General features: G+C 41.6%; 1 protein-coding gene across 1 annotated transcript; it reads right to left on the bottom strand.

Annotated features, from left to right (window-relative positions):
* Positions 1–3,001: 3,001 nt before the first annotated feature.
* Positions 3,002–13,977, bottom strand: LOC134496756 (vomeronasal type-2 receptor 26-like). The gene is made up of 6 exons (XM_063302466.1): positions 13,898–13,977; positions 12,862–13,153; positions 10,089–10,946; positions 9,388–9,615; positions 5,776–5,902; positions 3,002–3,903 (listed from the first exon to the last, which is right to left on the bottom strand). The coding sequence occupies exons 1-6, from the start codon at positions 13,975–13,977 to the stop codon at positions 3,002–3,004; spliced, it is 2,487 nt and encodes an 828-aa protein (XP_063158536.1).
* Between the last annotated feature and the right edge of the window lie 4,603 nt (positions 13,978–18,580).

Below are 18,580 nucleotides of genomic sequence, written 5' to 3'. Positions count from 1 at the left end.
AGAAGAAAACATGTTTTGACAGATGGAAGAAAATATATCTGTCTCATTTGAAAAGAAGACCCTTAAAATTAATAATAATAATAATAATAATAATAATAATAATAATAATAATAATATGCAGTAGCCCCCACCCCCTGAAACATCCTTCCCCCAGAAGTGAGACAAGCCCCCTTGCTCCTGGACTTTCAACCCCCCCCCCCCTAAAAACCTGGCTTTGCCAGCATGCAGGATGGGGCATAGTCATTCCTGGGGATGGCTAGTCCCCTAGAATGGCCCTTTATACCCACGGATTAATACAGAACCTTTAGCCATCTGGATTTTGTCACACTTTATATTTTTATTCTCTATATTTATATTTATGGTATTTATAATTGTATTGAATTTTATACTTTGCTTTTATTGTAAACCGCCCAGAGTCCCTTCTTCTGGGGGGAGATGGGCAGTGATAAAATTTGATAAATAAATAAATTAATTAATCAAAAAAAAACAACAACCCCACCTTAGACAATTCTTTCTCAAGCTTGAGTTCTCCAAAAAGGTTGGGTACAGCTTTTAGCTGTCCTGTCCAACATGTTGCACTAGGATGCTGTTGCTGTAAGACTGCTGTCCTGCATGATCATGAATGTGATCTAGTATTTGGACAGTAGCATAGCTCGCACGCCCTATGAATGAACTCAAACTGTGCCATATTCTCCATAAATAGAAGCTGATAGTCCTAAGCATAGCCCACTTCCATCTCTCTTCATCTGTTTTATGTTCTGCTGATTTCATGATGGAACCAACAATCCTTGTTCCCCCAAATCCATAAAAGGGCTCTGTGTATTCTTGAATGGGGTGGTTGTGCTGCTTTCAGTACTGTCCCATTTTCTCAGGACAGTGAGAACAATTGCAAGGGTGTTGTTTATCATTTATTAATCTGAAAGATTTCCTTCTGTCATATGCTCGATAGAGTTCTTGACATAATATCAATAAAACACAGAAGGATTGTTTTTAAAGGGAGACATGAAATTATTGATAAAAAGTGGAACTATTTAAAATATTAAAGCTTTAGCATCTGAAAAATATCAGCAAAGAACTTCAGCAATCTCTGGATGGTTGTTAATGAGGAAATGGAACTGATCCCATCAGAAGAGTCCTTCAAGATTTAGAGAGATCATCATTCCAGGCTTGGAATGGGCATTAAGGTACTCTTAAGGTATCATGTAGGTTTTCTGGCTTGGATCATTGGGTTTTGTGAGTTGAAAGAAGACCTTGTTGACAAGGCCAGGCTCTACTTCCAACAGTTCTTCATTCTGACATGAGTTGGTTCTTTCAGGATTGTGGCAACACCTATGTAGATTAATTACAATTAGTTAATTAGTAGATAGAAACAGGCCAACATAGCCTCATAGACAGACATAAGACTGCTTTGCTGAGAAGTGGCTTTCATAGCCCTGCCATTCCTAGCCATTAAGCACAGATCATGCCTAGGCCAGTGCCTGTGTTGGCTTAGCATCTTTTTATTCACGGATTCCAAGAGTTTGAATCCTACCTAAACTGTGGAGTATTTAAAAGTACCATTTGACTTAAGATTGCATGCTGGACTGCTCAATCTTGGGGCCGTATTCAGAATGATTGGAGCTTAGTTGTGCTCCCGCTTGTGTGGGCAGGTCTAGCATAGAAGTGTGACCTGCCATTTGCATACAAAACAGCAAAATTAAGAACTGAATGGGTTAGGATAGGATGATTATCCTATTAATAACATACAGAGGAGGAGGAGGAGGAGGAGGAGGGAGGGAGGGAAGCAGGAGTGCTGCTTGCAAGCATACAGAACTAGTAATAGGTGGATAGGGCCCTGCAATCTTCCATCCACATCCCTCCTATATCATCCCAGTTTTTGTCAAAGTGAGAAAACTGATCCCAGGAGAAAATACAAGTTCTTCCTATTTTTTTTTTTATTTTTTTAGATTAGATGCAGGTTGAGCAACCAACAGTTGACCGTTAAATGGGAGCAAATGAAAAAGAAAATATTGAGGCTCCTGCTGACTATAACCCTGTGATGATTCTTCTTCCAGGCAGAAATACAGTTTCACACACACATATAATAGAGATAGAGCAAATCAGATACAAAATAGATACAAAAGCATAGCTCAGATCAGAGAACGAAGGAACTCAGTATTTCATTGAGTTATTTCAAATATATTAATATATTGTAACTTTTGTTGACCAAAACGTCCTTTGAGACTTTCACTGCATAAACTAGATTTAGGAAAATTAGGATTTCATTTTTACACTTCCAGTCTTATCATTCAACATTTATTTTAACAATCATATTGCTTTGATAAAGGAATTGCAGATTGCAGCACCTGCCTGGGCTTAACTTGTCAGGTATTAACTCACTAAATTCTGGGAAATTTTGGAATCCCTGGTTTTTCAGGATTCAGTTTGAAGGGCTTTCTTGAAAAGCACAAGGTGAATATGAACAATATTGGTGTGTGTGAATGTGTGTGTGCGTGTGTGCATGTGTGCTACTCTTTCAGCTATAAAACTCTGATATTATCAGATAATACCAAATTAAAGATTGCAGATAAATCTTGGGTGGGGGGAGTAGCAAATGGTTTCTTACACAATATTATTATTTCCGCTAACTTATGACAAACTAACAAAACTAATTTATTTTTGATGGAGCTATTCTATCTTTTTCAGTATGTCTAGTTCCACAAACAGCTGAGACTTCAAAGGTTCTGAGGACATTTGCATTATGTTTATGAAGAACGCTCCCTTTGCTCCACATTTTACAGAGCAAGGTGAAGGTCCTAATCATGCACAGACAAGCAGAATGTAATGCACAGGTATTTTTGAAAGAAATTATGTGGACCTAATGATAGAAGAGGTGGGTTTCCCAGTTTGAAAAGGGGTGCTTCATCAGTGTGGAAAGAACCCCCTCTGAAGGTCCTCTTCTTAAGAGCCTTACAGTGACTGCTTCATCATAAAGGACAAGAAAGGGAGTCATTGGTTAATATCATTTCCTTCTCTTCATTAGGTGTTCCCTGTTGTTCAGGTTGGGCTTCAACACAATAATATAACATTTGGGGAGAAAGATGCAGCCCAGCAAACCAGCACCAGAGGCCAAGATGGAAAAGACCTCCACCGCCACCATATATTTCCCCTTGGTGCTCAAGTAGGTTGGAACAAAGGAGAGCCAAACACTGCAGAAGACCAGCATGCTGAAAGTGATGAACTTGGCTTCATTGAATGTGTCAGGTAATTTCCTGCCCAAGAAAGCAATTATGAAACTAATGACAGCCAAGAAACCCAAATAGCTTAGGACGCTGTAGAACATAGTCACAGAGCCTTGATTACACTGCAGGACAATTTCCTCCACTACTGAATCCATGTCAGCATCTGGGAAGGGGGGAGAGGTTGCCAGCCACGTCATGCAAATGCCTATTTGAATAAGAGAGCAGGACATGACAATGGAGTTGGACAGTCTCTTTCCCACAAACATCCTCATCCTGGATCCTGGCTTGGTGGCCAGGAAAGCCAGAACCACTGTGAGGGTTTTTGCCAACACTGAAGAAACAGCCACTGCAAAGACAACCCCAAAAGTAGTTTGTTGCAGGAGACATACCACCTTCTCAGGATGCCCAATGAATAGGAATGCAGAAAGGAAGCAGAGCAGGAGGGAGAGGAGGAGAAGGTAGGTGAGGTCCCGGTTATTGGCAATGACGATGGGAGTGTGGTGGTTCTTGACAAATGTCCCAAGCACCATCACCGAGACCAGAGAAAAGAAAAGAGCAAACAAAGCTAACGTGATCCCCAAAGGCTCTTCATAAGATAAAAATGTCACAGTTTTAGGTATACAGAAATCCTGATTCTTGTTTGGGTAGCTTCCTTCTGTACATGAGTAACAGTCATTACCGTCTGAAAAATAAAATATGTTTTTGATTTGTAGGACATCTCAGGAATATAATGTAAATCTCAGTATGTTATTTAACTATTGTAAGAATAGTTAGAGTATTTCTATTAATATATTAAACAGTTCAATATTGTTCTGTAAATTTCAACAATACTGTGTGATAATTTGGCAAAATTTACCATTAATTTCTTATTTTGATTTCTTTATATGTTGGTATTCTCCTTACGGGGTATGCCTAACAGTATTTTGCTTTGATAACTTATGTAATTTTATTTATATTAATAATGAAGAAAATATAAGACCAGAATGCATATATAACCATGCTGTGACACTGTTTAACAGATGGAGCCAATTCTGCCTAATTGTACAGACTGGGCAGAAACTACAGAAGAATGACAGTGCTTCAGATAACCAGGCCGTATGCCAGTAAATGAGAACTGCCACTGTTCCTCCCATTCCCAATTCCCACGGGCGGGGTGGGTCAGGGGAAGCACCCTGGGATTGATACAAGGCCACATAGGAACAATCAGGTCCAGAGCCCTGATCACCTGCCCATTCCAGGCCATGAGCAGGGCCTGAGCCCACTGCCCATCAGATCCTCAGGAAAAACCCAAACTCTCTCTGGAACCCCACAGGGCCCATTAGCCATCTGTGGTGGACCAATATGTAAACCAGAGTTTGGGTCCTCTCTCCCTGCAAGAGTGGTGGTAACAGTATAAACCAAACAACAATCAGAATGATGGCAATGCTCTAATGCTGATATTCTCCACACAGTTTATGTCACAACTGGCCCAAGACAAAAAACAGATTTCTGATATATGTTGGACTCTTAGTTACTTGGATCAGGTCCGTGGAGGTGGTAGCCATGGTGGGCATGAATTCCTGAACTGCTGCTGACTCAGCACTACCCAAGGAGAGATTAAAACCCGCAAGCATCACTAGCTGGAGTCTAGCAGCTTGGGCAAGGAAAACAGCTGTTCCCGAGAGCCCCACTTCAACCAGATGACCTTGGTTACCTGTGAAGCAGAGCCTCTGAAAGCCATCAAGCCTTCTGGTTTATAATTGCTACCACATCTCACTGCCCTAGATTCAAAGTTTGTGCTAGACTCAACACTCAGGCATCATTTCATAATGATGAAATGGATTAACACATGTAAGTGCTGGTCTGTGCATGACATTTTTATCATTTTTGATTGATCGGCTGATTGATTATGTGCCATCAAGTCAGTTTCGACTCCTAGCAACCACATAGATAAGTTTTCTCCAAGACCATCTATCCCTAACCTGTTCTTCAAGTCTTCCAATGGTGCACTCATCACTGCTATAGCTGAGTCCTTCTACTTTACTGCTGGTCCTCCTCTTCTTCTCCTTTCTTCCACCTCTCCCAGCACTGCAGCCTTTTCCAGAGAGCTGGTCTTGGTATATTATGTCCAAAGGAGGATAATTGGAGCCTGGTTATTTGTGCCTTGAGTGAGAACACCGGGTTGATTTTCATCATCATTGTATCCTACAGTCTTTCCCCCCTCAGCTGATTTTTTCTTCCACTCCAAATGTATACTGATTCTTCAATTCTCAGCATTCTTTCGATTGTTTTCAATCACACAATTCTCTCATTTCCCATAGCATATGCAGTTACCATGAACGTTAACCAAAGTCAATAGGAAAGCTTTGAAAGCCACGCCATATCATTGACAATGCCACCATCATGGTTACCCACTATTCAGAGCTACCAGAATCTTTAGTCTTCAGCAGGTCTTATTACTGCAGCTTTCCCATCCTATGTAGAAAAGTGGGCAAAAGGAGCCTTCAGGGGAACAAGGTTGCATTTGGAAGCTGCTGCCATTGTGTAGGATAATTGCAAGCAGCACTTTTCTTACCCTCCTTCTCTGAAATCTTCCCATCTGGGCACGGGATGCAGTCATAGCAACAAAAGGGCTTCCCCTCCTTCATTTTCTTGCTGGAACCAGGACGGCAACTCTCAGTGCACACTGAGGTAGGTTGGGACTAAAGCGGAAACAAAAAGAACAGTTGGAATGTAGAGTATGATGACCTTGGAGATTCTGGGGCATCACTCAGTCTGAATAAGGATAATAATTAATAAGAAGTTATAAAATTTGCATGCTGCCCAACTCTCCGTGACTCTGGGCAGCTCACAACAATCAAACAAAGAAATTGCAGTGAGGTTAATGTTCCTTTAGTTTACAGAGTTGTTTAAATGCTAACTTCTACTTACTTAGACACTGGCCTACTCCCACAGCATTGTCTATTGAGAGATGCATCAGATTTCCAGCCTTCCTGACTGTAGATAACTGTTACTGTGACAATCCATTGTGTTCCACTTTGCAGCTATTTTTAAAGCGGAACTGCAACAGCTGTTCATGAAGCTGTTTCAATGACAATTTTCAGTTGCATAAAAAATATTTTTTAACCTACAGCACCATTATTAAACCTGTCCTGTGAGGTTTGGGCCTGCTTCTGACTCCCAAAACCAAACTTATTCAGAGTCCGAAGGGGAAAATGAAACCTACCAACAAGGTCTTGAAGAATCTAAACCAGGAAGTGACTCAGCAGAATGGGTGAAATCGCACGAGATCATTGGACAAGTTCTGGAGGGAGATTTGAAGCCTCCAATCAGTGCTTGAGAGAGGAGAGCTGAGAAGTGCATCAAAAGAAAAAGAAGCGCGATTGGCTGGTAAGGGAAAACATTGTGAAAAGGAGCAAATAAAAAGGCAGGCACGCCAAGAGCAAGCTGCTGGAGACAACCACTCCTTCGAGCTCACAGCACCTGTGGAAGAATCCTTACCAGCATCGGAAGCCTTGCCTGTAGCCATTGTGGAACCAGCTCCAGTGCCTTCTGCCTTCATGGAACTTCCTCCTGCTTGGGTTGCTCCAGTAGAGCCTTTCTCTGCCATTCCTCGTGAGCACATTCTCGCGTCCAGCTCCAAGCCTCATCGCTGCACTTCAAAGCTATCTGGGGGGACATCTTGCTCTGAGCCTTGCCTAAATGCTCCAGTCCAGTCCAGCCCTGCTTCCCGATCTCAGCCTTGCTTAAATGCTCCAGTCCAGTCCAGTCTTGCCTCCAGATCCCAGCCTTGCCCAAGCATTCCAGTCCAGTCCAGTTCTGCCTCTAGATCCAAGCCTTGCCTAAATGCTCTAGTCCAGTCCAGCATAGCCTTCAGGTCCGAGTCTTGCCTAGGTGTTTCAGCCAAGTCCAGCACTGTCATCAGACCCAAGCCTCGCCTAGACACTCCAGCCAAGCCCAGTCTCATCTACAGAACCAAGCCCTGCATAGATACTTCAGACAAGCCTTGCCTAGCATCTGTGTGTCCACCTGATCCAGCCTGTGTACCAGGATACCAATCTAAGGGTCCAGCCTCTTCCTTGCCATGCACTCTAGCTCCTTCCAACCTTGCAGCTTCCATGAGAGAATTGGCCAAGTTCTGTCTGCAAGCCCTCTGCCACCTGATTGGACTTGAATTGAACCACATATTCTAATCTATTGCAGAACTTTTACTATTGTAAATAGTTTGTTCAATAAAGAATTTTGTTAGTATTCTGCCTGGTCATCTCATAGTCTGAACAGGACACATGCATGCTTTCTTTCAGAACGACATGTGGATCTGAAAGAATAGCAGTTGGTTGCTCTTCTTTGATGATTACTATTTAGTTCAGATTTTCTTGTGCTGTTACCAGGCCAGTTTTCTAGTTTTGAATGATTTTCTTAATCCCTTCCATGTATAGTAAATGCAGAGACAATAGTCATGTATTCTTGCTCATTATTTGGGATCTGAAACATTTTCATTCATGGTCAAAGCATCATGGAACAGTAGTTGTTTTTCCTGAAGTCTTCTTTTTGATTTTTTTCTCCTCACACCTTAGTAGATAGCATTTGATCCTAGCTTAATGACTTTGATATTCTCAACCATGATTCTTTCTGGATAGTCTAGATAGATGTAGTACTGGTTGATGTGGTTTGGCTGTTTGTAGACACTAGTGATAGACTGTTATTGTTTTGATTGGATGAGGACAGCCAGGAGAATTGGTCATTGTTTTCCTGAATGAGTGAATGAATGTTTTCTTGGGTCACTAACAAGTGCAATATGCAATTTTATGACTAAAGTAATAAATCCCAAATAGAAATATAGGAAGATTTCTATAAAATGACAGTAAATAAAATACAAAGTATATACAAATAGTCAAGAGATAAGAAGACACATGAAGGAAAACTGGAACTAAAATATTCGTATAACATTATGTTTCCTAAAATGCGAGGGACTGATCTGCTAATGTACTACAGGTAGACCTTAATGACTGCCCTGTTTAGTGACCATTTGAAGTTAAGATGGTGCTGAAACAGTAACTTTATGTCCAGTCCTCACATTTACAACCGTCACAGCATCCGCAGAGTCACATGATCAACGTTCAGGCACTTTGCAACCGGCAGGCATTTATGACTTTTGCAGCATCATGTGATTGCTGACAGCATTAAAAATGATCATTTTTGTATTCTTGGTAAGGCTGACCATATTTATCCTTTTTTTTTTTTGCATTTAACTGAGCTTGCCCAAAGAAGCAGATTGAAATAAAATTAACAAATAGCCAAAATTGTTCTGTTAATTAACTGTATAATTCAAACAAATCCCAGTGCAGCAGACCCACAGTGGTGTAATAACAAAATTCAAAATGCAAAACTGTAATGGGAATTATTTGGAGTTTTTTTAATAGCATAAATTTGTTTTTACTTATGAATTGTGGCAAGTGACCATGACCAACGTAGTTGATATTTATATCTGTGAAAGAGCATGTTCTAATGTTTTAAAAGAAAAAAAAGATTCTTTAAAATTACAGCATGTTGCAAAAAGAATTTGTAGATTGAACAACTAAAGCAAGAAGCTTTTGGACTCAGTGTTTCCATTAAGTAACATGCTCTTAACTCTCCATATCTGGTTTACTCATTCTTATCATATTCAGTAAAGTTCATTTTATGTGTGAGGCTCGTGATCTTTACAGCCCAAACTCAGAAACTTCCAACACAAACCACAAGGGATATGTGCAGTTCTTTAATTCAGACTTGCATCATGCTCCACCAAAGCGACGAATAACTTCCCTCCCACCAGAGCCTTCCCTTTCCCCTTTTTCGTCCCCGAGTTTCTTTCTCTTGGGATTCAATTTGGTTTTGGATTGAATTTCTTCTTTTCTTCCTTGCCTCTGCCAGTGCCAGCACTTCTCTCATTCATCTTGCCTCGATGGTTTAATTGCTTGTCTGATTGCCCCTCTGCTTCCGTGCTGGCCAGTGTGTTTCTCCCCCCACCCTCTTGTCATTCCTTTGTCCCTTATATTCCGTTCTTTAATGATCCTGTGTAAGGTTGGAGCAGCCAATTGCAATTACCTATTGCTCTTGGATTCCCTGTCCTTACATTATGCATCTTGCCAAAGAAGTGATAAACTGTAAACTAACTTTGTAGAAATTCCTAGAAATGGGATCTCACCTGGTTAAACCAGCTGTGCCACATTATGGCATCTTCATTGATGGTGAACACTTGGTCTGCAGCAGCTTCAGGATCTACCCTCCCAACTTTCACTCTAATGAAGGACTGGTTGGAAGAAACAATCCAGTTCATTACATCATATCCAGCTAGTAACTCTCCGTTGTAGTCAATAGAGACCTTATCTCCAGCACTATTATTAAATGAGAGACCTTTCAGGAAGTGATGAAGCTGAGAGGAAAGGAAAGATCAGAGATTAGAAAAGAGTTTTGGTGAAAAGTCTATGCAGGGACTGATATAACAGAATCATGTCCTGGTTCAAACATGCCAACTTGTGTTGTTGTTAGAGGTGATAAAAAAACATAAAAATGATTTTGGATGCAAATATCCTGAGTTTACTCTAGAGATATGGGTCTCAACTTTCATGTATATGAATAGCCAGTTTGGTCTAGTGGTTAAGATGCTGTGCTAGAAACCAGGAGATGGTGAGTTCTAGTCCCACCTTAGGCATGAAAGCTGGCTGGGTGACCTTGGGCCAGTCACTTTCTCTCAGCCCAACCCACCTCACAGGCTTGTTGTTGTGGGGAAAATAGGAAGAGGAAGGAGTATTAGGTATGTTCACCGCCTTGAGTTATTTATAAAAATAATAAAGGCAGGATTAAAATAAAATAAAATAACATTTCAGGTGGCCTTGAGCCCCTTACCTGCCATGAAACTTGGTTTTGAAGCTTCAACCTCTCTTTGTCTATCAGTAACCTCTGTCTGTATCTGGATGAAAGCATGGCATGTAAAGCATAGGCTACTGAATAGACTGAGTTATAGATACTGTAGCTGTGACCAGTCATCCTCTTTTCAAAAAAAGTTACAGGAAGATTTTCCAGTTTCTCTTCTCCTGTGCAGATATTTCCATCTACCTCATCCTCATCTGAAGTTTTAAACACGCAGGTGAAGGACTGCTGCCAGTAGTCCTTGATAAATCCATCTTCTGTCATGGAAGGATTTCTACTTTCAATAAATGATTGGAATCCAGGTGGGTCATTGGCATGAACTGTGAAGGACAGAGCACCGTTGATTATTTCAGTATTCCAGTCCCTTTGAAAGACCTGTGAGCAGAGCTCCACCTGTGCTGTCAATATCCACACTTTACCTTTAAAAATACTTGTTGGCTTTTCTTTTTTTGATAAATATGGCAACCATCTCAGCATGACCATGGAATCAGATTTGCCATAAAATACTACAGTGCTAGCATTGCTATCCATGATTTTATCATGTAATTCTGCACCATGGGATAACACATCATGAACTTCATTGACAGATGTTATTACAGCAATTGTCTCTATAAATGAGAAGCAAATGCCATGCTGGGAAAATAGTGGAACAATTGTGTCTATAAACCTTTCTCCATTATCATTATCTGTCACAGCTACCCCAATCCATGTCCATCTGAAAAGGGCAAGCAAAGACAGAATCCCTTCATATTGAAGCTTTTCCTTAGGGTTCATCTGGAAGAAGGAAAGGCCAGGAGTTTTATAATTCATAGTTGGAGCAGAGCCATAGATGAGCTGAAGAAGGATTGAGAGTAAAAGGGAGAAATGGAGATAGTCACACATATTAATATTTTCAGTTTTCAAATAATTTTTACATTAATTATATAATACAACAATATGAGAAATGAGTAGGCTTGTGTGAATGGAGCAACAATAGCATTGCTTAAATCAGGAAGGAAAAAAAGAGAAAAGGCGAAGGCCTGGAGTGGAGAAATAAGAGGAGTCTGAGAATGCTTTCTCCTAAATCAAAAAGGACAGAAGAAGACTAAAATGTGGCTGAATTCAGGTAAAATCCAGAATGCTTCTTTCCGATGATCTTTTTTCATGCTGAAGCTCATCTCTTCATCCCCAAACCAGCCTATTTTGGGCAATCATAAATGTATCGTAGTGTTATCAGTTTAATGGTTCAATGAATTGTATTTTATCATGAGTGGGTATAGGTATTAGGGTAACGCTGTTGAGAAGAACTTAAATGTTAGCTAGATGATATTTTGATTGCTGTATTGTTTTGTATGGCACAAATACAGTACGTCGAATAGTTTTCTGTATAAGCCTTTGCAAAGCTTTTAAGATTATCATGGTCCAGCACAGCTCCATTTTCTTGTCACTTTGGGTTTGATTTGGGGATTTACTCCCACAGAGAAGTGAGGACTGGAAAAATGCTGAATTGGATGTTCATTTTAATGTAACCCTTGATTTTGCAGAAATGCTTTCCCCACACATCCACCTACTCACCCCTTTTTCTCACAAATACATTTCTGAGATCAGTTATACATGTACTCTAATACCTTACTTATTTTTCTTCAGACCAAAGTAAGATTATTCTTAACTAAAACGCAGGATCCATGCATATTACTGTATAAGAATCTAATTTTAAAAAATATTGGAAAATATATTGTCAGCATTTTTAAAGCTATCTAAATGAGGAAATCAAATTGTAGGATGTGACCCTTACGAAACACTTTTCTGCCTTTGATTCATTTTGTACTAACATACATAACATAACAACATACCTGCTACGATGTATTAGCAGTGATTGTCATAATCTTAAAAACTAGAGTGAAACTTTAAGCATAAGAATTATGGAAGAGTTGTGGTTATTATGTAGTAATTCATAGGAATTGCCAATTAAACTTTAAATCAGGTACATGGAATTGCTCCCCTTTGTTATAAATGGAGGAAAAATATGATTATTTTAAAAACATGTGGACTTAACTTTATGTGTTATATACTGTTAAATTGGGTTGAGGAGTACAAAATTATAATTTTTGAAAAGCAAAATGTCTTTAGTATAGTAAAAGGTTGCTTGTTCTAGATTCTTTTCTGCATTTCTCTGTTACCTTTGTTGTTGTTGTTGTTGTTGATGATTTACAGTTATATTTTTCTCTTCTGCAAGAGCTGTAGGCACTGTGGGCTGTTTTATCTCACCAATACCCCTTGCAGTAGCATCTCCTTCTAGTTTGGGTTCTCATCTTCTATAGCAAATATCATATATCTCATGAAAGCTTATGCAATGATACATTTGTAAGACTCTATGGAGTTAGAAGTCTCTTTGGTACTCTGACTATCCAATCCTAACATGACTGTTAGTCTGGAAATATTTTCATTTCACTTAATCAGAATACATGTTTTCCATAGTCATTGTTACTTAGCTGGATTAAAATTCTCTATGGTTCTTAGTCTTTCTTAAAACGGTAAATTGGAGCAAGAGGGTTTTCACACAATGAAGCACATAAAGATGTAGATTTGCAAAAATTCCCCTTTCTGCCTCTCCTTTATAAAATAAAATTTAGCAGTTCTGAAAGAAAGAAAGAAGGGAGGGAGGGAGGGAGGGAGGGAGGGAGGGAGGAAGGAAGGAAGGAAGGAAGGAAGGAAGGAAGGAAGGGTTTCTATCCAAAACCAGCGATGCTCTGAGGCTGATATACTTTACCTGTGGAACCTTGTAGATATCCAAGAGGTTTGCAATGTCAATGGAGGTTTTGGAGTCCAGTCCCCCAATCACCGCTGTCAGATCATTCTGCATGCCACAGATGTAGTTGGGAGCAAAGCTCTTCATTTTGTAAATCAGTAACATTGTGGCATGGTAAGTTTTCTGTGCATTGAAGTGACTGTCATAGATGTGAAAGCCAAGAGTGACATTGGATAAGATCTGAGGGTTTTTATTGATCTCCTTGACTGTGAATGCCAGGGCCACAATATTTTGGTAATATTTAGGCACTAATCTGCAATAAAAAATAAATTCACTTTGTGATGAAATTTAAAGTCACTGTGTTTTGCATCCTTCTTCTTATTACAAGTGTCCAAAGATTTACCTCTATTTGTATATAATACAAATGCAGTGATGCAGTTTTTATTTGTTAACTATTTTGATAAGACATTTTCTTCACACACTTTATAGAAAGCATACATGACTCTGTTTCATACATGTCTACTTCATTTATTTATGCAGCCTCCCAACTTTACTACAAATCATTGGGTCAAACATGCTTTTGCATTTTTGCAAGCCACTTTATGATTCTATGATGAAAAGTAGTACATTCAACTACAAATCAATAACTGGTATTTACATCAGTTACAATATAAACCAATGCCACATGTTACTGGATTTATCTCAGTGACATATCAGCCAAAGGAGAAGAAAATCATGAGAGAGAAGGTATGAGACTTATAGAGAAGAGGGTACTTACTAATGTTTGCCAGATGTGTCCAGATATCACACAAAAGTTTTAATTAAACACTTTTATGGAGTGTTTATTTATAACTTTCCCTTAACGTTCCATGCAATACCTCTTACTAGAAATAAAAATTCTGGTTGAAGGAAAAAAAAAGTCCTTAATAACTTTTGTGTGCAGCCCTCTAAACAGTTGGATATGAATTCAATTATCTTCAAAATACTCTAATAGAACAAGATCTAAGACCAGTTAATCTTCTAAGAAAACATATGAAGCTAAACATAAAATCCTTACATGAGGTCTTCAAGTAATGGTGGTGATGGGACTTCACTGAAACTTATGGCAGTGTGCAGGAAAGCTGCTAGAGTAGCCATGCCGCCCACTATGAGATCACCCGACTGATGGTATATATGACGCGGATCATGAGGATTTTGAATTCTACATTTCACATTATGAGGCTTAGAAATTTGGGGAGAAAATAATGGTAGCAACAGAATGATGAAAGTAACCATTCTCAGAGGAAAGCCAAACCTTTCTCTAACATTCAGATTCTTCTTGTTTCTTTGATGAAAGTAAAATTGATATTCTGGTGATAGAAACTGGTTTCATCCAGAGCCTTTGGAAAAAGTAAGAAACCACTATAAATCACCCTGGACAACCTCTGTCTGTTTTCATTCTATTTTCCTAACTTAAAATAATCTTTATTTTATTTGATCTTTATATATATATATGTATATCCTTTTTACTTTGTCCTTGGACACTGAAATTGTGTCTGATTTTGAACCAACACAAACTAACTACCACCCTTTAAAGTAAAGAAGAATGTAATTATCAGTAGAAATCCCAGTAGAATTGAAGAAAAAAAAAACATGTTTTGACACATTGTTGCTAGAGACTTCTCTCCCATTTAGAATGGGGGCATATACCTGCAGTGACAAGAGAGGGAGATAGGGAAAGAAAGAGAAAGAAAGAAAGAAAGAAAGAAAGAAAGAAAGAAAGAAAGAAAGAAAGAAAGAAAGAAAACTTTTAAACATTTTCCTTCCCCAACCTGCTGCTATATATAAGCAGAAGCAGAAGAACCGTGGGTTGATGGCCTGGAAGGAGGCTGTAACTGGAGGTGTATGTATGGTGTGTGTGTGTGTATGGTGGGCGGGGGGGCTATAGTCTTGGGCATGGATCAGTTTAGCCAGGGGGAAGCGGGAGGTCTTGGAGGAGTGGGGGCAGGCTGTAACATCCAGTAGGGATGGATATGGGAAATTTTGGCAGGAGACAAAGAGCAGGCCTCACATGGCCAGAGGTATATTGTTCCTGTGACACATTCCAGCTCCTTGAGCTCATTCCCAGGTCCTGGTTGGCAGACTTTCAAGGTCCTGGGCTGTTGGCTGCTGTTGCTGAATGTCAGGTCAGGTTGTAATAAGGCCACCCTCATCCATGATTTGATCATGGATGAGAAAGCTAACCTGGCATGTATTATGGACACCTGGCTAGGAGAGGAGGGGGGTCCAGGAGTAGCACCAGCCAGGACCCTAGGGTAGGGGAAGTGGGGCAGCAGTGGTCATCTGACACACTTGGGAGGCATCCAGGGGCGCTGCCCCTCAGATTGCCCAGTGCGAGACCCTATTTGTTAAGTTGGGCTCTAAAAGGGATAATTTGGGACTGTTGCTATTGTACCAGCCTCCCTGCTGCATAGTAACCTCCCCGACTGAGCAACTTGACTCTGTAGCTGGGTTGGCAGTGGGATTCCCCAGGCTTATTGTCTTGGGGGACTTCAACATTCCTTCCTTGGGGGCAGGGTTGGAGATAGCTCAGGAATTCATGGCCAGCATGAAAGCCATGGGTGTCATGTTCATCGTTCCAATGGTCTGAATACATTGTAACATTTTGCATGTCAATTTCCTGATCCGTGTCTGTCATTTGCTGGGAGAGGAATTTCAGCCATGCCGGGCTGTACTCTCCTTCATGTTACTGAGGAATGTGTGTTTGGGTTATGGCATGTGTTCAAGGTTACTTTCCCAGGCCGATGTGTAATGGTTACCAACACCTGGGAGGGGGTGGTTGCTATGGTGGGGCGAGGGGCGGGATCGGGTTTGAAGCGAGGGTTTTTAGTTTGTATTTGGCGTGCTTTTGGTCATTCTCAGCTTTCTTTGTATTTGTACACTATTCTTTCAATAAATCAGTTTTCATTAAGAATCTGCTTGTGAGGCTGAGTATGTCAGAATAGGCAACCATTACAATGGGCCTGTCCCAAGTCATCCAGGGCCTGACATATAATAGTGGTTGTTCGCCTGACCTGGTTTTTCTGTCAGAGCAGTGGCAGTGTTCTGAAATTGGGGGAGATATTGGTTCCTAGATTGGCCCACCTGAGGTGACTGATGGACCCTACTGGGTTTCAGAGGGAGCTTGGGGTTGTTTTGGAATGTCTGCTTCACAGCCTGGCTGAGGCCTTAGTAGCTGTGGCCCAAGGGTAGCTGGAAGAGTGGCTATGGTTTTGGACCAGATTGTGCCTGTGTGGCCGCTCCATGCCCATGGTTCCCATAACTCCCCATGGTACATGAGGGAGCTTAAGAGGGCTAAGAGACACCTTGAGCACTGCTGGAGGAGGACAAAGAGCAGAGATGATCGAACACAAGCTAGAGCTGCGATTAGAGCCTACCTCGTAGCGGTAAGGTGGTAAAACATAATTATTTCTCTGCCCTTATAGCTCTGCAGATAGCTGCCCAGTGGCTCTGTTTCAGGTGACCTGGATCCTCCTTAGAGGGAGTAATTTGGGAGTCTACCTTTAGGGCCATTGTGAGGAATATGCTGAGCATCTGGTGGATAAAGTCGCTCGCATCCGCTCTGCATTGAATTCCAGCCTTGATGCAGGCCCAGTAGGAGCTATGGGGGCTGAGTCTTGCATGGATATCTAGGAGGAGTTCAGGGCCATTTGACCTGAGGAAGTGGACAGGGTTGTTGTAGCTGTTAGTTCAGCCACTTCTGTGTTAGATCTGTGCCCCTCCTGGCTGGTCAAGGCTGCCTGGGAGAGGACACATATTGGGTCTGGGCGGTGGTTAATTCCTCTTGAGGGAGGGGGTGATCCTGCCAGCAATTAAGGAGGTAGTGGTGCACTCCCTCCTCAAGAGGCTATCACTTGACCCAACCAGTCTGGACAGTTTTTGTCCAGTCTCCAACCTCCCCTTTTTAGGGAAGGTTGTGGAGAAAATGGTCATATGGCAGCTGCAGAAGACCCTGAATGAAGCAAATTATCTGGACCCTTCTCAATCAGGGTTCAGGCCAGGTTATGGGACTGAGACAGCATTGATCGCACTCTTAGATGACCTCTGGTGGGAATGGGATGGGACAATGTGACCATCCTTGCTGTTCTTGACCTCTCAGCAGCTATGGTGGATTTCACTAATGCTGCTGGTTCTCAGGAAGGAGGGAGCACATTCCAAGGAGGATGGCAAGATAAAAGGAGACATAGTCTGGAATTGGAATGTGGGATAGTTAAGAGGTTCAGAGTAGCCCTGCCCTAGAGCCTTCCTAGGCTCTTTCCTCTTAGGTTAGGTACAGTAGCTTTAGTATGGCAAGCTTCTGTCTATATGGTGTAAGCAAATAAAGAACTGAAGTTTGGCTGAACTGATTCTCTGATGTTCTTGGGCTGGGCCTGACAGTGGCCTTTGATACCATTGATAATGGTATCCTTCTGGACTGGCTTCGGGCGTTTGGCATGGGTAGCACTGTGCTGCGCTGGTTCTCCTCCTTCCTCCGGGTTCAGTTCCACTTGGTGTTGATAGGAGGGGAGAGGTCCAGTTCACAACCCCTACTGTGTGGGGTGCTGCAGGGCTCAGTTCTCTCACCCTTCTTGTTTAATACATACATGAGGCTGCTGGGTGAGGTGATCTGGCAGTTTGGGGTGAGGTATCATCAGTATGCCAATGATACCCAGCTTTATATCTCTTCCCCAGGCTGTCTGAGTGATGCTGTGGATGTCCTGTCTCAGTGCCTGGAGGCTGTAGGGGCCTGGATGGGGCGCAATGGGCTCCAGCTCAACCCAAGCAAGACTGAGTGGCTTTGGGTGTTTGGGCCTCCCAGTACCAAGGCTTTTCTGTCTTTGGTTCTGGATGGGGTGGCACTGCCCCAGATAGACCCTGTGTGCAATCTGGGGGTCCTCTTGGACTCACGGCTCCTGCTGGAAGAGCAGGTGGCAGCCATGGCTAAGAGGGACTTTGCACACCTTCAGGTTGTGTGCCGGTTATGCCCATTCCTGGACCAAGAGGCTCTACTCACTGTCACTCATGCCCTCGTGACCTCCCATTTGGACTATTGCAACATGTTCTACATGGGGCTGCCCTTGAAAAGCATTCAGAAGCTTCAGCTGGTGCAGAATGCAGCTGCCGGGGTTGTAAATAGTGTCAGCACATGTGACACCTCTGCTTTGGGAGCTCCACTGGTTGCTGGTGTGTTTCTGGGTGCAATTCAAGGTGCTGGTTGTCACCTTTAAAGCCCTTCATGGCTTGGGACCAGGTTATCTGAGGGACCATCTTTTCCCAGTTGTTTCTACACATCCAATCTGGTCCGGCAGGATGGGCTGCTCCAGGTTCCGTCAGCCAAGGAATGTCGGCTGGTGGGGAACAGGAGATGTGCCTTTTCTGCTGTGGTGCCTGCCCTCTGGAACATCCTCCCTCCTGAGTGTAGGATGGCCCTGACTCTGTTGGACTTTCAGAAGGCCTTGAAGACCTGGCTTTGTACCCAGGCCTGGGGCCCTGAGTGTGTGAAGGGCCCCTTTCATGGTTGTGCTGACACTGACGGATTTTAAGATCTCTTAGCTGTATTTATATTTAATTTTCTATATTGTTTTAATTGTTTGACTGTTTTTTTATTATTGTTAGCCTCCCAGAGTCACCGGTCTGAGATGGGCGGCTATATAAATAAAATAATAAATAATAAATAAAATAAAATATTACATAATAAATAATAAATAAAATAAAATATAAA

Source organism: Candoia aspera, chromosome 4 (assembly GCF_035149785.1).
Source record: "Candoia aspera isolate rCanAsp1 chromosome 4, rCanAsp1.hap2, whole genome shotgun sequence".
Classification (NCBI taxonomy): domain Eukaryota; kingdom Metazoa; phylum Chordata; class Lepidosauria; order Squamata; family Boidae; genus Candoia; species Candoia aspera.
The sequence above is the reverse complement of the archived record's forward strand: the minus strand, read 5'-3'. Positions and strand labels throughout refer to the sequence as shown.